The 19,101-nt window shown below is 42.1% G+C and overlaps 2 protein-coding genes across 8 annotated transcripts in view; both read right to left on the bottom strand.

Moving 5' to 3' along the window:
- The window catches only part of mink1 (misshapen-like kinase 1), a 67,003-nt gene extending 62,208 nt beyond the window's left edge, over positions 1 to 4,795 (bottom strand). For 3 of the 7 annotated variants that reach the window (XM_037533319.1, XM_037533320.1, XM_037533325.1), the window contains exon 1: positions 3,430 to 4,794. In XM_037533319.1, coding sequence (XP_037389216.1) covers positions 3,430 to 3,486 — 57 coding nt within the window. In that variant the 5' untranslated portion in view covers positions 3,487 to 4,794. Of the gene's footprint in view, positions 1 to 3,429 lie in introns of all 7 variants that reach the window. The other 4 variants (XM_037533322.1, XM_037533324.1, XM_037533323.1 and 1 more) reach the window with 3 other exon arrangements.
- A 4,084-nt stretch (positions 4,796 to 8,879) lies between these two features.
- The window catches only part of pld2 (phospholipase D2), a 62,930-nt gene continuing 52,708 nt past the window's right edge, over positions 8,880 to 19,101 (bottom strand). The window contains exons 22-25 of the mRNA XM_017700368.2: positions 18,891 to 19,025; positions 17,875 to 18,028; positions 12,332 to 12,449; positions 8,880 to 9,723 (exon numbers count right to left, since the gene is read on the bottom strand). Coding sequence (XP_017555857.1) covers positions 9,499 to 9,723; positions 12,332 to 12,449; positions 17,875 to 18,028; positions 18,891 to 19,025 — 632 coding nt within the window. The 3' untranslated portion in view covers positions 8,880 to 9,498. The remainder of the gene's footprint in view (positions 9,724 to 12,331; positions 12,450 to 17,874; positions 18,029 to 18,890; positions 19,026 to 19,101) is intronic.

Here is a 19,101-nt window from a genome sequence, read left to right as displayed (position 1 = left end):
GCCTCAGGTGGGGGGACGGCACCCCTCACCCCTTCCCCTCAGCCTCAGGTGGGGGGACGGAAAGGTGGCTGCACAAACGACCAAAGAAACCCACAAATGTGAGGATTTTCTCCATCAAAAATGAAGATAATGATCGTATTATTTTAGCTTAACGTCATTCGAATTTTATAATAGTCCTTTTCTTCATAATCACTAATAGTATGCGAACGTCTCGGTAGCTAGCTAGCTAAATTTCCCGTTCCACCTTAAATAGTTCAGCAGTACTGAAGCCTGAAGCACCAGAATGTAACTGCTGCTCCACTTAAGTTGAAACAGAGAATTCAATCAAGAAGCTGGCGAATAACTGGCTTCAGCTTCATTTTACTGAGGAATTATGGGTGGGCGGTAATAAATAATCACGTCTTTGAAACCATGGGTAACTCAAGCAGCGAAGTCACTGAACTTTACCCTCCTCTGCTGTCACTGCCCCCCATGGTGACCCACAAAAACAAGGGGGAGGGGCTAACTAATAAAACCACAGGCTACAGCTGAAGACCATAGTAAAAAGAAACAACATGACGCTTAAAGAGTTGCAGCTGACCTGAGCACCATCACGTGGCTAAATATCACAGCGGTGATATTTTAATCTCTGCTTTATCCCTTAATCAATTGCTCTGGCACTACAAGTTAAAACGAAGTGAAGTCGAGAGTCGAGAGTCGACTCGAGAAAGGTTGTGCAACACTAAGCAAGACTGCCAGAACAAGTTGCACCTTTCAGCTCCTCATGCCTAAGATTCAAAACGGTCTTCTAGCTGAATAAAAAAAAAAAATAAATAAAAAAAAAAAATAATAAAAAAAAATCAACTGTTTGAAATTAAGTGAAATTTTAAGCAGGAAACGTTTTTCTCAGTTATTGGTTAATTGATTAATCATTAACATTTCCGGTAACTACTAGAAACCTAATATGCAAGTTATATAGTAATGAGAAATGTGCTAACATAAGAGCAAAAAGGGGATAAAACAGAAATACAAGTTTCTATTAGAGCCGATTGAAAATTCTGATTTGTTTTGCGGATATCTGATAGATTTTTTGCTATGCAAGAACAATACAACTAACCTTAAACCCCACTATTACTTTTGCATTAGATTACATTAAATCTGTACATAAACATGCATCATACACACACCAGGCCTTCCCTGTAGTGTCCCTTCTGCCCCAGAATCCATTGAATGGTATCCCATTATACAGGGAATTCCCCACATATAACAGAGTCCAGCATGATATGATTACACTAAATGCATTTATTCAGTGTCACCACTCCCTTGTCTGCAGGCCCATCCCTCACTCAGGCCAAAGCTCTGAGCGCGTTTCATACGGCGGAGGAAGCTGGGGCAGTGCTGAGCAGCACTGATATACATAACTGTGGCAAGCGCGCCGCCCCCTCCACACTTGCGGCTCTCTCCCTGCCGGACTCACTGAGGTTCATCGGCGCTGGGTGTTTGGGCCCGACGATGGCGGCCACGAGAGCCGGCAGGAGGGGGACGGGCGCATACCTCAATAACAAATATGCAATTGTAAAAAAGTGATATTTTAAGTTTTGCCATAAGGGGACATGTCCTACATTCTTTTGGTATTCTATTTTATTCCCCTGACGCCCACTTATGACATTTGTTTTCCGTACATAAACCCAAGCGATTCACTTTGTCAAGTCAATATTTCATACATGATCATTTTCCTCCATCTCTCTATCCCTTAAAATTAAAACAGGCTGTTTTTGCTACTGGGCCTTCAAGACCGTGATGTCCGATTGTATATTGTGCCTAATTCCAAAAAGCAGTCCAGGCTGAAATACTCCTTATAATCTCAACCTGAATGGGTGGAGTCAAACAGCTGCAGGCCAAGTTGGTTTTGTGAGCGATTCAAAAACTCAAAACAGGCTGTTTTTACTGCCTCATTTGGACTGTATAGACTGGAGTACTTTAACAGTGTTAATATACCACACAAAATGTAGTATGCATGTTAAAAGGGTGCCTTAAAAACCTGAAGCAGTTTTGATTCGACTGTTCTGTTCCTTTTTCTTCCCCTGAAATGACCCCAAAGGGAACCTTATAAAGCACTGTAAATGGTAACCAGACAGAAAACACACTTCCAGAACTGGTTTAGTGTTTATGCATTTGAAGTGGTTCTTTCACAACATTGATAAGAACAGAGAAAACAATATGTTGCAGTTAACCATTATTATTTATTAATACAGCTAACAGTGCCGAAAATCTGTACTGTTGTATGACTGCCCAACACTAAAGAAAGAATGAAGGGACTGGGGAGCAAAACAAAAAGAAGGATGTGGACAGAGAGGGATGGATGGATGGATGGATGGAAAAACAGATATAGATAGATAATTTCTACATTTTTGCACCCGACTGCATAAAGCATGACTGTCAGGCTGTCATCAGCTGGTGAGTAGCTGTTTGAATGCAGAAAATCTCGACTGCGGTGCAGCAGGAACACTCCTAAATGGATCAACAGTGGCCCTCATCCTTACTGAAATCCAAAACAGAGACATTAAAGGGCTTGTGTCATTGAAAACTGAATGTCCTTCACTTTTTCCTTTAAAAATATTCATGTACTACGGAAATAACGTTTCAAAATTTACCGATCACTCCCCAGTTATACTGCACATGGAAACTAAGCAGCAATTTCAACACTTTTGTGATGCCACAAAAAAATATCTGATTTTCACACCCACACCCACCCCCACCCACCCACCTACCTATTCAGCCCACAGCAGTTTAGCCCCACTCATCCACAGTAAACTTACAGCTTGCTTATTACTAAAGGATAAAGAGGGGCTGGACAATGGTCATGTGGACACAAACCATGGCTTTTTCTGGTGCACAAACAAGACAAATACAGTACATGGCCACTTTAATCTGAGAGTAAGTGTAGGCTGCAGCCCTAAGAATCACAGAGATTGATCCCTACTACAGGCCCAGGCCCAGGCCCAATTCACGAATACAGAGGCCTACGGAGTAAAACTCAAATAACTTCTAAACAAGCTCTGTGGCCAAAAGACCGGTTTTACTATGGGGTAAATAAGCAAGTCGAAACCTGTTTACAGCACGACACCGACCTGTCGCGCTTCGGCAGCACACTAGCTTTATATTGCCGCCTGTCTGGTTATGTAGCTCGGTTTGAATGATATGGTCACCCAGGTGTTTGTTGTGGGAATTCTGCGCTCCACCTTAAACAGTGCAGCAGTTCCATGTCACGGCCGCACCATTTAAGGCGGACCGGAGAATTCCAATAAAGCCAACTCCAGCTTCGACAGTACACACAAGTTCTGTGACAGCTTTTCTAGGCGTTGAGGTAAAGTCAGCCCGGTGATTTGTACAGGTGTGTTGCGCAGGTAGTTAAAGTTAGTCAGGGGCTGTTAAGGTTACAACACTTACCCTCAGCGCGGCCAGGTCGATTTCGTCCAAACTCCGTGTGGGTGCGTTTTCAGACATGGTTCAAGCCAAGTTTGTGAAGTCCGTGCCGAAAAAAAACACAACGTATATTCCCCCAAAACAGATGTCCGTCCTTTAATTCAGTGTCAAAAACAAAAACACAACAGCTCAGAAAAACTTGAGACGACCCATCTGGCTCGGCTCGGCTCGACAGCTTGACGTTACCGAATGACAACACAGCTCAGATAGATGAGGCGAGATATTTGCGCCTAACGACCTGAATAGGTTTATAATGTCGAACAACAGTTAATAACGTCAGTTCGGGATTTGTTCCGAGGTCTGAAGCCCGACAGCTCCTGGTCTGCGCGTTAGGCGATAAGTAGCTAATGTTAGCCAACGTCGTTAATCCTCCGGCTGCGCTGCTCTACGTTACATTACACTACACTACATTAGCTCCAACGGTCACTCCTTGCTGGAGATCCGATCATTCCCTCTGTACTGCGCTCGTCCTCGCCGCTCATTTTGGCACTGCGTTGCTGCACTTCGCGGAAAAACGACAGACGAGAAAAATATCAGTCGTGCCACCTCAGTCGTCTCGTTGTCAAACAAACCCCTCAATAATGTCCTATTTTATTCCTGAGCGCCGAAGTTGACGCGCAGGCTAAGCTAGCGTTAGCAAAGCTGACGAACCGAGCTAATAAACAAAACGGCGCTGCATCACCAGCCGAACCGCTCTGCCATAACCGTTTCGTGTCTGTGCTGCCCACGCAAAACACACACACACACACACACACGCCTAAACACACGGTTTCGGCCACAACATTGTCCCGTGGCTCTTTTAAGTCTGTTATGGCCACAAACGCAGCAAAAACGAAGAAATGTTCACGTCGCCTCACAGAAACTTTCGTTCGTTCCGTCCAGCCGAGTTGAAAACGTCAAACCGCGTTTCCAACTCGAACCCTTCCTTTTTTCCCCCCCCGCAAAAATGTCTGGTCTTGTACAGAACTGATCATTTAAGCTGATATAGGTTAAGTATTCCCACAGTGGCCCCCTCTTCGCCCAACTTTAAATCTCTGGAAGGCGGCTAAGGAAGGTAACGCGCTGCTGTGGCGCCTTTTACAGGAACAACTTCTCTCTCCGTCTTGTTTTGGTACGGTCCTGTTTTTCCAGCGCTATGACGTCTCTCCTCTGCAAGAGCACACAACACTCTTTCTCTCCGTCTTTCTCTTTTTTTTCCCACCCTTTCCTTTTATTCCTCTCCCTCCTTCCCTCCCTCTGCTTCAGCAGGGAAAGTGCTACGGTACCATAACAGGGCCAAACTACCTGCTGTGCCAGTCTCTGGCTGTGACAGACACAGGTGGGTGAAGGGATCATGTCCACCCAGCACTTTGATTACAGACACAAACACACGCCTCGAGTTCCTCAGCCTTTATTCTCCACACTGACGCCAACTGTAAGGGAAAACAGAGGCTGGAAATGCGGACGACTCGTTGATATAGTAATTGTCCCTGTAGCGTTTTACACAAAAGGAGAAAAAACTCCGAAATGCAGAAAACAAAGGAACACATACAAAAAATAAGGGAAAAGTGGTACTTCATATATTTCTATAGGCGTTTCTGCAACTACAGGCACTCTGGCAGTGGGTTTTTGAATAGGTTCTCATTGTTAGTGTAGAAAATAGTGTCACTACGAATTTTCACATACATACTGGTCGCTAAATGTATTGAGCCAATGCCATTTGTGAAGCACATGTGGTTGAGACAAAACACCAGTTTAATTTTTCTAAAAAAAAAATGTCTAAAAAAGTTTTTAGAAGCACTCAACTGCACCATTATTACCTCTTTTTGACTGAAACTGCTTTGCAGAAATGTTTGATCAAAACCCGAATACTGTCTCTGAGCCATGGTACTCAATTCAAGCCAAACCCAATTCAGCTAAATCTAAAAAATAACATGTTGTATAGCTCATTATTTGCATTATATACTGTGACCCTTATCTGTAGTACTTAGCTGTAGTTACAGAAACACACACACATTGTATAAACACCAGACCCCCCCCAGGCCATTTTGGCCCATTCATCATGAAAATTACATACAATGTAAGAAGAGAGTGTAGGAAATGATTAGATAAATATATAGTTAAAAATCAGATATAACCATAATCAGGTCTGATCATATATTTGGTCATTTTATATCTGACTTTTAACATATATTTTACATTATACAAGTACTTCTATTCAAACTGGAAGATGAACTGTTTCTATTTTAAATAGTAGACAGTACATTGTACAAAAACTACAGATAAACTTCAGGGCTGTGCATAATAAGTGGTTATGAAACAAGGATAAAACAAACGGATTGCGTACTGTAGCTGGAATGCAGCAGGGTTTGATACAGACATGCGAGTGTTGGTTACCTGCTAGCTAAGGACAGGTGTAGCAGGTGAAAAGAGGGGAAAAAAAACACAGAAAAAGGAAAACAAAACTGCTGTGAAGTGGTTTTCACCCTTAAAGGCCCAAAACAACAGTGAAGCATTATATAAAGCAGTTTGCAGTCCTTAAACGCAAGGGTTGCTGTTGTTAAGCGAGACACTGGCACTGCTGGGTTTTATTTCTGCCAGTCATCACGTCTGCATGTACACAATAATAAGGTTTTGACAAAACTTGGTTAAGCGCTTAATAAATCTGATAATGGGTGAAGTCTAAAGGGTTAATAATCAGATGACCTGCCAATAGCGAAAGAGTGTCATCAGATCGTTTCCTGCTGGTTGTATTCAAAATGTAGGTTAACATTGAATTAGAGGAGCTGCACGTTACAGACTGTACAACAATGTGCCAAGTCAGCCGCACTGTCAGTTACATTCGACATTCTGTCAATAAGGAACTGACCATAAAAGACAAATGTACAGTTTTATAAGGGTATTTTACAGTACTGTGACTCAGCAGCATGTCCTTACGTTACGTTGAGTTTGTAGTTACTCTGACTGTATGTGTCAAAATGACTGTTTCACCAAACGTCCAGCTTCAAGTGTTCTTTATAACCATCATCTAAAATTTGTACATGGTGAAATGAATGGCGATTCCAAACTCTGCCAGCAGATCCATTAGTCTGCACCTTCTCTCTGTGTGAAAACCCCGAAGAAACGTGTGATGTAAATTCAAACTGAGTTGTCAAACAGTTTTCTTTTTAACATCGAGTCATATCCTTCATGTTAAAGTGGAGGCTGTGACAATGAGCGAAGTCTGCAGTAAGTGCCTCCGAGGCAGCTGCTCTCTGTCCGGTTATGTTTGTCTAGCCGTATTAGCGGTGTAAGTGCACTGAAATCAGAACGCGTGATCAGAATCAGCCAAGGTCAGAATCGGACGATTTTTGCCCCAAACAACATATCGGTAATCGAGCAATTGATTATGTAGATTTGGGCTGATCTGCGCTGTGACTTGCCAACGTAAATAACAAGGTAAGTAAGCGCACTGGCACTGTATTTGAATGCTGATGCTATAGCAATGCGAAAATATCACAGCACAATTATTTTACTGTTTTCGATTCCATATTATTTATGTAGGCAACACATTTTTTGCTTGAGACTTAAAAAAAATGCCAGTTTGGCCCACTAGAGAGCCAGGAATATTAAGAAATATACTATTTATGTTGAAACTTTGGATAAAAAGCCCATGGCATTAAAAAAAAGGTTAATAAGATCACCCAAAAAAATCATCCATTGGACAGTTTGGCTCTAACCATACAGAAAGGTATGCATCTAGTTGTGATCGGTGCACTTCTAGCACTGAACAATCCGATTACATTCGCCAGACTAGAAATCCAATAAAGATTTTAATCCAATCTAAAAAACTGCAGCATGCCGTTTTGCACGACCACCTGAGTAATCGTGTCGATGCCAAAATCAGATAACGATGGTATTATTAGTGTACATGCACACTCAATGTTTTCCTGTCAGCACCTCTGCAACCCCCCTCACCGAAAAAAGAGAGTGGAAGCTTCTGGGCCACTGACAACAGTATTACATAACCATAAATACTTGGTTGACATGGAAACATCTTGGGGGGTGGGCAATGGCCAATGCACACCTCAAACTCCCTCCGAGTAAACATCCTAAAAGCCTCAATTCCTCGCCACCCCCCACCCCACCCCACTCCAGCCCTTTTTTTGTTCATGTCATGTTTTTGAAAACACAAGCCCCACCCAAAACTTTTCCTCCAGCTCATCTCTCTTCTGATCGATAGCCTTTTATTGCACTCTTCCAATTTCTTTTTTTCCCCTCCTGAGCTACTGTTTATTTAGACTTCCTCTCCCCAGTTTCCTCTCTCTCTCCTCCTCACTCACTCTCACGGCAGCCGCGACCCCGTCAGCTCTTTATACCCGTCACCATAACAACCACAAATGTTCTGACAGATTTGCTGGCACTGCACAGAGAGGTGCGGCACTAGAGAGAGAGAGGGAGAGAGAGATGGAGGGAGAGAGACAGAGAGAAGTAAGAGAGATATAGGGAAGGAGGCAGAGAAAGCCATGCTATCCACCTACGCGCCTTTGCAATAATAAACGTACGTTCTGTTCTGTTCGTTTCATCCGAGACACTCCACTGTGCTCACCTCACTCCTCTCTCTCTCACACACACACACACACACACACACACACACACACACACACACACACACACACACACACACACACACACACACACACACCACTTCACACCATCCACCATTTTACAAAACAGCAAACTCAGACTAGTGCAGATTAGCATGCTAGCTTCCACTGAGCCATTTTGAATGGTCCTTATTGCTGGAAATCCATCCTGTGAAAGCACCAGTGTGGTGGTGAGGCTGATTATCTGCAGGATGTCTCACACTTCCCTCTGTGAGGTGGCCACATGGATTCCATCTGGGGGGGTTAAACTGAATCCCAACACATCTATTTGAAGTTTCCAATTAAACCGCATTGATTTTGGAATGTCAGCATCGAATATGAGAACATTCAATAACGTATGCAATCATTTTTTGGCCCGAAATGACTTTTTTCATGCTTTTTTTAAAGGTAAAAGTCAAGTTACGGTTGTGCAAATAGGTCTGAATCATACCATAAAATCAAATCAAATCATTGGGTGATTGTACAGTATGATTCCCTGACTTGTTTCCTAAAGAATCGAAATTCAGTTTGTATGAAATAAGCGTGCAATGTGATCTTGTGATGCACCAAATTGTTTCCTAAAGAGGCGTAATTGAGCTGAATTGTGAGAACTAAAGATGCCTATAATCAGATAATCATTTCCAGTCAAAGAGTCCCAACTGAATCAAAAGAGGGCGAATCCATGGCTTTTACCATTCACTGAGCTGTTCCCTAAAGAATAAGAAACGACTCAAATCGAGTCACGGCAACATCTGAGATTTGATGATATCCCAAACCGTTCCTAAAGAATCAAAACTGACTTGTAGTAAATCATGTTGAAATATGATTTAGTGATGCGCTAAATCACTTCCTGTAAAGATGCACTGAATCACTGAACCGTTTCCTAAAGAACCGTCATGGACTCGATCACAGCCCATCTTAAGATTTCACGTTACAGAGCAGTTTCCAAAAGAATCTGAATCAGCTTGAAACGAACCATATCAAAATTGGAGACGGCATGATTCACTGAATCGTTCTCTACAGAATCGGAATCAAATCCGCTTGGTGGTGAAGGCTGAAGATGCCTTTAACCATTTCCTAAAAATTTCAATCAAAATGAATTAGGGTGATATTTCATGACTGCGGCAAGTTATTCCCTAAAGAATCATAATCAAATCAAATCGCGAGGCCAGAGATTTACACCGCTACCTCCGTCGCTCCCACAGAGAAAGAAAATGACACAATACAGGCTATAGCACAATTCAGTGTGGTTAGAAAAATCTCTCTCCAACCACCAACCCCTATTCTCTATCACATTAGTGCAGGCGGTTTGGTCCGTTATCACACTAAACCCATGACGTCCAGTTCAGTGGGCATAGAGCAGATAATGAGTGTTTACAGGTTCAGATTGTCCGCTTATCACACCACAAACTCCACTGTCCAGTCCATACTACGTCCACACCTCCAAAGGGACCATTCTCTCTTTCGTGCCGGGCGGTGGGAGCAGGTTTTCCTCACACAGGAAGTGCAGGGGGAAGTGAACAAGGATGCCCCTGACAGCCTGAAGCTCGCGGCTGGCTCGCTCTGGGTCCGTCTGGGCGAGGTTCCGTGTGCTCACGTGTTCCTGCAGCTCGCGCATGTTACGGATCGAGTCCAGCGGAAGACACCGGAAAACCTGCAGAAAGGAGAACAGGATGGTCCAAATGTGGTTAAAGTGATAGTTCAGCGGAAAATGGAATGCACACAAAAGTTCCTCTTTTCATTACTGTGGTCATTGTGTCCAATGTTTGCTCCTTTCGAGCTCGATTAGCCACACAGCTCTTAAAAACTAAAAAAAAACTTCAAACACCAAACACGTCTGATCGACTACATCAAAACTTTTTTTTAAACCTTTCTGCTTTTAAAGGCACACTCTGCGTGAGTCCTTTGCTATTTTAGAGCACTCAAAACATTTCTTGGACAGTCATGGCTAAAACTACTAAAAAGCCACTTTAAAAGCAGCCCTCAATCACTATGTGGAAAAAAATGTTAATTTTTTTAATAGATATCTTATACCAGTGTTTTTCAATCCTGGTCCTGAGGGCCTACTGTCCTGCACATCTTACTGCTTTCCCTGTCTTAACACAGCCACTATAACTCAATAATGGGCTGTTAATGAGCTGATCCGTTGGATCAGGGAATACACTAAACAGTGCAGGGCTGTGGGCCTCCAGGACCAGGATTGAGAAACAGTGTCCCACAGCCTTAAAACGTGGTCCTTCAATGTTCTTTAGTAAAGCCGACGGTTACACATCCAGCATAAAGGACTCTTTGTCTAGTGAAATGTTGCTTCTCTGCGTTTCTTGTACTGTCACACATCGTAAATATAGTCTTTTAATGAATGTAGTCGATCAGCCAAGACATATTTGGTGTCAGAAGTTTGCTTTAGTTTTGCACTGGAGCTACAAGGCTAATGTAGCTAACAAGTAAATGGAAGTATATGTCAAACTGCATCATTACACATTACCCTCAAACTGTGTGGAGTTGTCCAGTGACCTACACCAGACTTGCCTATGTGCTTTCCAAAGCTGTATGATGCACTGTTCTCTAATCAGCTCCTGCGACTGTTTTGTATTTTACAATACACTTTGATCTTTCTAGCTGCAAATCTGTCACATAAGAGCACCAATGTGGTGAATCTCCAGAACAGAAAGTTCTCCCATGGCTTCTGCCACTCCCACAGAGTAATGACGCAACGTGCGCTATAGCCCAGAAACCACATAAAGAAAACCTCGAGCTTTCAAATGCACTATATAAGTAATGATTACTCCACATTACCTAACAACCTGGCACAGTGTGTGATGATGTAGGTATGCAATTTACACAATGCTACTAGGTGTTGTGGCTATAGTGGAGGCCTAATGTAGCTACTACATGTTGTATCTCCAGCGCAAAACTAAAGAAGCAAACTTCAGGTTGCAAACACGACTTGGCTGATAAACATTTGGGCTAAAGGGAGAAACACTTTAAATTCGAATTTTTGACTAGACGTTTCTTTAAAGATCAACTATGCACAAATCTATGAATGAGTCCTTTGCTATTGACAGCAATCAGTTCTTGGATTTTTACACAAGCTAGAACTTCTAAGCCTGAAGCCAGTCAATGACCCTCAATTACAATATGGAACAAATTATAAATCTTTTGTTTATCCTGTACTCCCAAAACCCTTCAAAGATACTTTAGTAAAGGAAATGGTTATATACAGAGAACCATTGGAATGGCAAATAGTCTTATCAATGGTTTAATTCTTATTTTTGTGATGTAAAGCCTGTTGTTTATGGTACTTTTAAGGACCTTTTAATAAGGGGCTCTGCCCTGCTATTGTTATTGGTACTATTTAGAACCCTCTTTTTACTAAACGTGTATGTGTTGCCCTCAACCTTTGATGAATGCATATGAAAGGATGTGTTACAACTGACAGAAAATCAATGAAAGCAGTTAAGCATGGTGCAGTCGCATGCTACACAGTCTGCTGAGTCAGTCAAATGGTTCAATCAAACTGGCCGCCTTCACAGACCGGAATAGCCATTTCCTAATTCAGCCACATAACTCCCACTCGCAAGCAATTAATCATAAGGTAATTACTTTCTGTAAACTATTTCATTGACCTTCACAAAAACAGATATTACTGTGTATTTGTCTTCAAATACGGGGCAAATACAGAGGCAGATCAGTGGGGGGAACAGTCTGCTCAAACTAGCAAAACATACCCACTAAGAACAACTTATTTCTGTGATGTAAACAGACATAAATAAAGGAATTCAAACACGTGTGTAACCGATAATACCTTAGACATCACACGGCCAATCAAGGTTGTCTCTGGTGTTGGCATGGCGACAAACAAGATGACCAATCAGCTGTATCCCATAAAGACATACTTTTGTACATTATTATTAGTTTGCCTTCTGTTTCGTCATGTGCAATGCTAGCAACTTCAAAAGTGACTTAAACTGGGTTACCACATCTGAGCTATATACAAAACCACTGAAAGCTCCTGAATTAGCTGGCGAAATTCTTGGTTCTCCTTTTTCAAAATGGAAAATTGCCTGCTAATGTCTTCGTGTGCCCGCTTTGTGAGGAGAAAAGGAAGTTATTTTTGTCACATGAAGACATTCTGCCCACATCTGGTGTGTGTATTTTTGAAGCTTAAAAAAAAAAAAAAAAAAAAAAAAAAAAAGTTGTGTGAGCTTGTATCATATTTCCGTATATATTTTGCAACTGTGGCTAAAAGACAGCTCTCTTACCGTTTCATAGATGGAGGCATTTGATTGGGCGATTTTGTTCCAGACATCATTGAAGAACTGATCGCTGACTGGGTCATCAATATCAATTGGTGGGTCAGACTTCGCCCCCAGCAGGACCCTGAGAAAGAGAAAGAGAAAAAAAAAGTTTGGCAAAAAATCTAATTTACACTTAAACCAAACACAGTCGATCAGCCAAAACATACGGTGTTCAGGGGTGTCAAACTCAACCACTAAAGATTGAAATGGGCCAGATTGAAAACCTCAGCAAATCTGTGGGCCAGTTGTGCTTTTATTTCATTTTAACTTAATATTTTGCCTTGATCCAAATGGCCATCAGGCACTGAATACTCAAAAATGATTCTAAATAAAAATAAAATGTTTAAGATATTTTTTCTAAACTGTCTATTTGCCTGAACTAAACACCAGGCGTCTTTTCTTTTTGTGTAACCGCTGGCCCATAGACTCTCGTTGGGGGAAGGGGGTCAGAACATACACTATGGTGCAGTGCATGCTGGGGACTGTAATGCATCTCGGGGTGAAACGGGCTACTAAGAATAAAAAATTAAAATAACTTTATGGCCCGAATAGGACTGTGTCCCAGGCCTGCCGGCTTTAACACTAGAGTTACAAAGCTAACAAGCACAGAAAGTGTGTAATCATCTTACATTCACCTCAAATCAAGTAAAGTTGTTAAGTAACCTCAAATAGACTTGCTTATGTGGTTTCTGACACTGTCATGCTGCTGCCTATAAATATAAACAAAACTATGTTACCACTTAAAAAAAAAAGTCAAATTTCCTCTTCAGATGTACAAAAAATGAGTGGTCAAGAAATCCTAAAAATGTGTGATGAATTATAAACTTGTGGTTTTTGCACACACAAAAAAAAAAAATCACTGGGCCTCATTCACCAATCACTCTTAAGAAGAAATTCCTTCATAAAACCACTGAGATTCATCGATTCTGCAGTTTAAGAACACAGCATGAATCTAGACTGACGTAGACTGTTTCTTAGGACCTTTCTCAAGAACAAACTTAATAAGGGTGAATAAAGGCCATTCTCTCCACCTTAGAATCATTTTCTGAACTCCAGTTGTGGAAACTCCTGTTTGTTTTCACCTATTTATTTATCTTGTATCAAATTTCCTCAAAAATATCTCCTAAAAGAATGAATAACTCCTACTTAATGGCCTTTTTGACTGGAAATGAAATAAAGAGCTGGGGGTCTCTGACATTTGCACAGAATTGTATGCACATACACAAACACAAGGTGACCCTCCCAAACCCAGCTGATTTCTCCTCATGCAGAGGAAGGTGCTATAGACATGCACTCTACTGCCAGCCTCTTACCGTTTCCCATAGCAACCCAGAGATGTGCTGCTCGCTGGCAGGAAGGAACATAGCGTGCCAAACACACACTACTGCACACGCGCGCACACACACACACACACACACACACACAGGAGGGGAAGTTAGAAGGAGAAAAATGAGGAATGAGGTCCAGAACCTGCACACCCAAACAGCAGCCCTTTACAGAGACACCTGATTCCTGAGCAGGTCATGCCGATATGGTTCTCTGCTGTGTTGAGTTTATTATAAGTTTCTATATGTAAAGCATTTTCCTTAGGCATGTTACACAGCATACACCTAAGGGTTTATTAAGTTTCCATTGTTGATATGCTCTGTTCATAATAATTCCACTTACCATGCAGGTACATTTCCACCTCTGTAAAATTTATTGGCCTTTCCTTTATTTGTTCATCAGTGGCTCATCAGGACTGTCACAGGACCGCCACGAGAAAGAGTCACACTTTTTACACCACCTTGCAAAATATGTGTGATGATCCTCCACATTGATGCATTAGCAAGCTACCTAACTGGCTAACCTTAAACAATAACGTCTGATGCTTATAGCAGCTCATGGAAGCTGGTGCTGCACACTGAGACATACCAAACAAATGCTGGTGCACTCTATTTAGCCAAGAAGCTAACCCAACAGTAACCATAAACAATAGCAACATAAAAGAGAACATAACTGTATTACATTATTATATACTCACCACACCATAGTGCTACACATTGATGTGTAGCGAAGTAAACTGGCGTGGTTGGTGACAGTGGGCCGACTTATACAGCTGCAGCGAACATCGCAGTAAAACCACAAACGATAATAATACAGCCACCTGATTCAGTTTCTACTGAAATTAATGTCATTTCGCACAAGACAGTTTACAGGCAAATGCGACTGGGTGTTTATTTATGTGGAGGATCATTCTCAGCACTGCAGAGGCACTGGTAGTGACATGGCAGTGTGCATTACACTGGTACACAGCAGCTCTGTGGGAGGTTCCAAACAGTTCCGTGTCATTGCTGGACTGAGAACAGTCCACCAACCTAAAATATCAAGCCAAGCACCCTGTCTAGCATCCGGTGGCCAAAAACAGACCTCTGACGAAGGACTAGAAAATGACTAACACAAACAGATCTACATCTACAAGACAGACCATTAAAGTAGGCATCTCTAATACACTGGACATTAAGTGGACACAGTGTTTAAAAACTCCAGCAGGACTAGTGGATCACAAGTGATACGCTCCAACCAATACAACACACACTCACACGTCATGTCACCACCACATCAGTAGCAGAGAATGATCCACTAGCCAACTAACGTCTGTGGTGGTCCAGTGAGGGTCCTGACTATCGAAGAACAGGACAAAGCAAGGATGACAAATTATGCAGAGACCTCAATGCAATCACTGTCCAATCAACTGTAGAACCTCAAAATGCATCTATATGGTAAATGGACCTGATAAAATGGACAAAGAATGTATATAAAATACGTAATAAATGTACATAATAAGGTGGCCAGTTAGTTTATATAAGCTCCCATGACAAATAATCAGTCACATACTTCAGTTTCTCTCTAATACCTGGTTAAGCAGAGTTGTCTTAACAACTTGCCAATCCTGTTGGGGAAGTTTTACACCAGCGTCTTGAGATCCTGTCCATTTTAGCCCTTCCACTAACTGTGCTTCATGTCCAAGCAGAACACAACACTGACACTTCCAGTATGACCACTGTAGGGTGTCTGTATGTGACTGGACTTCAGGGAACACTGGGACAGACTGACTGACCAGCAAAATCACCTCAATTTCAGTTGTCAATTTTAACAGCAAGTGATCTAATAAAACAGACACATACAAACTCTGACCAAAATGTGCACCCAGTTTGTGGTAGAGTGGACTAGAGTGGACAGGGCCTGGTTACTTACCCAACAGGACTGATGCGTTTAAGGTAATGGGACACATAACACATAATACTTAAGTATTACAGAAGAAGTAAGCCATGTGACTAATTCTTTGTACTGCAAGCTTATACTCTCCTGTACGGTCATCATTTTAGAGATATGAGATTTCATTCTGACGGTGATAATATACAATCATACATCCGCCTTTGTAAAACAAAGGAAACAAAGCTTGCGCTGTATTACTGCAGCGTACCGAACTGAAATCATAAGTGTAAGAATGTGGGTAATAAGCAGGTACAGTGTTGCTCTCTTGCTCTCTCACAGTGATAATCCTACACCCACTCACTGCCCACTCGCTGGGTCAGCCTGCACAATCTCCTGAGCATTTAGTGCACTGTTAGCTTTGTGCTGGCTTAAAGCTGCAGTTCTACAGCCTCTTAAGCTAAACACACTCTAACCCACTCACCCAGGAGCTGTTTGGATCTTATCCCCCAAATCCAGGAGATTCAGAACATCCCTCCGTGTGGATCTGCATGTGTTTATGTTTATGTGTGTTGTATCCCTATAAGCTTTCTCTACTCAAAGTGTCAAGCCAATACAAGAGACTAATGCTGCCTTACAGATGGTCTCAAAAAAAGGAAGGCAGACACAGACACAGACACACACACACACACAGACACACACACAGACACACACACACACACACACACACAAGTATGTATAAGTACAAACAGCCAAGTATAGTGAACCGAACATATCACTAACACGCCAAACAAAAACCAAGATCTAAATAAAAACTCTAAAGTCCACTGAAAAAACACTAAAACAACTAATTATTGAGAAAAATCCTGTAGTTTTATTTTTTCAGTGAATGAGAGTTTAGAAGTGGAAGCCTTCCATGTTTGACTGTCTTTTAGGAAATCCGGAGCCATGCTGAGCTCGGTTTACTGCCGAATTAACTTTGTTCTACTCTTATCAAACACCTACTATCACAGCATTTATCATAATGCCAAAAACTACAAATGAAACTGAAACTAACTAAAAAAAGAAGCTAAAACAAAACAATTTCAAAACTACAACAACCCTGCCTCACACACACACACACACACACACACACACACTCACACTTTCACACCAACTCACTCGCTCTCTCACACACAGGCGCTTACATGCAGTCTCACACGTTTTTTTTTCTCCCATACCTTGTCAGGCTGTGGCCTTATCTATTTTGTTCCATATGTTTTAAATAAAGTACTTATACGTAATCTAGAACTTATATACAGTATATATAAAGTTAAAGTATTATATATTATGCAACCATATATGTATCATTCAAGCACCTACATGTAATAAGAATTTTCTAAGTCTAAACATAATCCTAAGCTTAGCCTCAGCAACCAAAATGAGTGTTTTTGCTTTTCCAGGTTTAATATCCTAGGGTTTCTGTCACATGACTGTTGTTGCCACCACATTTAGGACTGAATTCCTGGCTTCGCTGCTCTACATGAACGTAACTAGAGGTGAAAGATGGCTAAATTACTCACGTCACTTTGGAAGAGATCCTTAAACCACCCCCCCTCTCCTGGCCCCACTTAAACTGGCAGAGCTACCAAATCTGTGTTTTCCTGACATATTTATCCCAGACACAACCCCTCTCCCTATTCTGGAGAGTATCTCAGAGCATTTGAAAGCACAGAAGGGTCAGGGTGGGTAAAGGACAGAGGAGAGAAGACGTGAAAAACCTCTGTCATCATGGTACAGTAAGGCGGCATCTGCTAATTAACACCAATGTGAGCAATGCAAGCCTTTAGATAACTTCTGCTAATGCTAACAGCCAAGAGATAAACAGTGGTGCCCCTACTAGAGCTGCAAACAGCCGGGTATTACTCTGCTTCTCTGTTTCTGGAGACAGTTATTGCGGTTAGTGCAGAATTCCCAGCTCCAGTCTTGCAACCCCTTCACTGGTTTCCCTCTTAAAACACCTGATATTACTAGCTTATTAATCCCTTCTTGAGCTGAACGAGGAGTGTACAGCAGACACAACCACTCAACTATACATTTACAGCATTCAGCAGACGCTCTTATCCAGAGCGACTTACAAGAAGTGCAGAGGCTCCAAGCCTGGAGTCTGAAAACCCTGAGCTAAAGGTCTGTGTGTCTCTCCTCATTCTCAGCTTCTGTCGCGTCTTGCTGGTGAACCATTCACAACGCGAAACACGAGAACATGAAACACAGAGCTTTTGACAAGGTCAAGGCCATTCTGTTGGCCCTGTAAATCAGAAAAGCACACCCACCTGAAGCACTCTTTGCGCAGGGCAAGCGCGAGAGGTCCTGCTTCGTACTCTTCTCCATTCATGCGTGACGGAACCCTCTCTTCGTCCTCCACCAGCACGGCCAGCTCGCTGTCCCGAGAGCCCAGCATGCTGCGGTCATTAATGTTAGCCGACCCTGAAGAGAAATTGTGGCAGGAGAGACGTTCGAGACCAATCAGGAACATCCAGAGAAGTGCCTTCAGCTCAGATTAAGCACTTCCGAACTTTACTCTCCACTTTTAGTGTAATTACTGTTTTCATACTTGGAAATCCATCTGGACAAGCTTTACTAGGAGTTATTCTGCTTTTGTTTATTAGGACTTTACATGTTATTTCTTTCCAATATATTAAGTTGAACAAATAAACAGTAAGTGTACAGTAACCGTACTGTGACGAGTACTCATTTTCATTTAGAGAATCAATGAAACGTAATTTGATCTGGGATTCTGTGGGCATGGTCCTAATATTCTAATACGCATATGTTATTGAAAGCCCTCAGTCTAACACTTTCAGCCTGTTAAGTCACTGATGCAGCAGTAAACTGGAAAATTATTCACAGGGCACTCTTTGTACATGTGTGTAGACCATAAGACAAAGAATAACGCAAGGTTAACATGCAAGCATGGAATATATCCCACCCAAGCACAACCCAAACCCAAACTCTGCCTGTGATACTCAGGGGCTGCCTGGATCTTAAGGTGTAGTGCATAGTGCTCAAAGTGAAACACAGATATAGACTTTTGGAACATTTTGAGCTGTATTTCTACTTTCCACCAGGAGATGGAGGTAAAGAGAAGCATTTCGGTAAGTCTGCAGGTGGCAGGCCTGCACTTTATTTCATTTTCCAGAGAGAAAAGGGCATTAATAACAGGTACAATCAAAAATAAATATGTAGTATATACAGCTGAGTCTGTTTCATCAGTAACTGAGTTACTTTCTCTGAGTTGATCCACTGGTCAGAACATGATTAAACAGCTTGATTTGACGCGTGTTCTCACCAATGATGTAGCAGCGGTCATCAGCAATCAGGGCCTTGCTGTGGACGTAAATGAGTTCAGTAATGGGCGTCTGGCCGAGCTCCGAGTGTGTGCGCACGCCGCACAGGGAGATATACTGTGTCCATTCATCCTGCACTGGAAGAGGAGAGAGGGCACAGTCGCTATGACGATCACTGAAAGAGCCACGCTGATTGGCTGCCTGGCCGACTGA

Source organism: Pygocentrus nattereri, chromosome 23 (assembly GCF_015220715.1).
Source record: "Pygocentrus nattereri isolate fPygNat1 chromosome 23, fPygNat1.pri, whole genome shotgun sequence".
Lineage (NCBI taxonomy): Eukaryota > Metazoa > Chordata > Actinopteri > Characiformes > Serrasalmidae > Pygocentrus > Pygocentrus nattereri.
The sequence above is the reverse complement of the archived record's forward strand: the minus strand, read 5'-3'. Positions and strand labels throughout refer to the sequence as shown.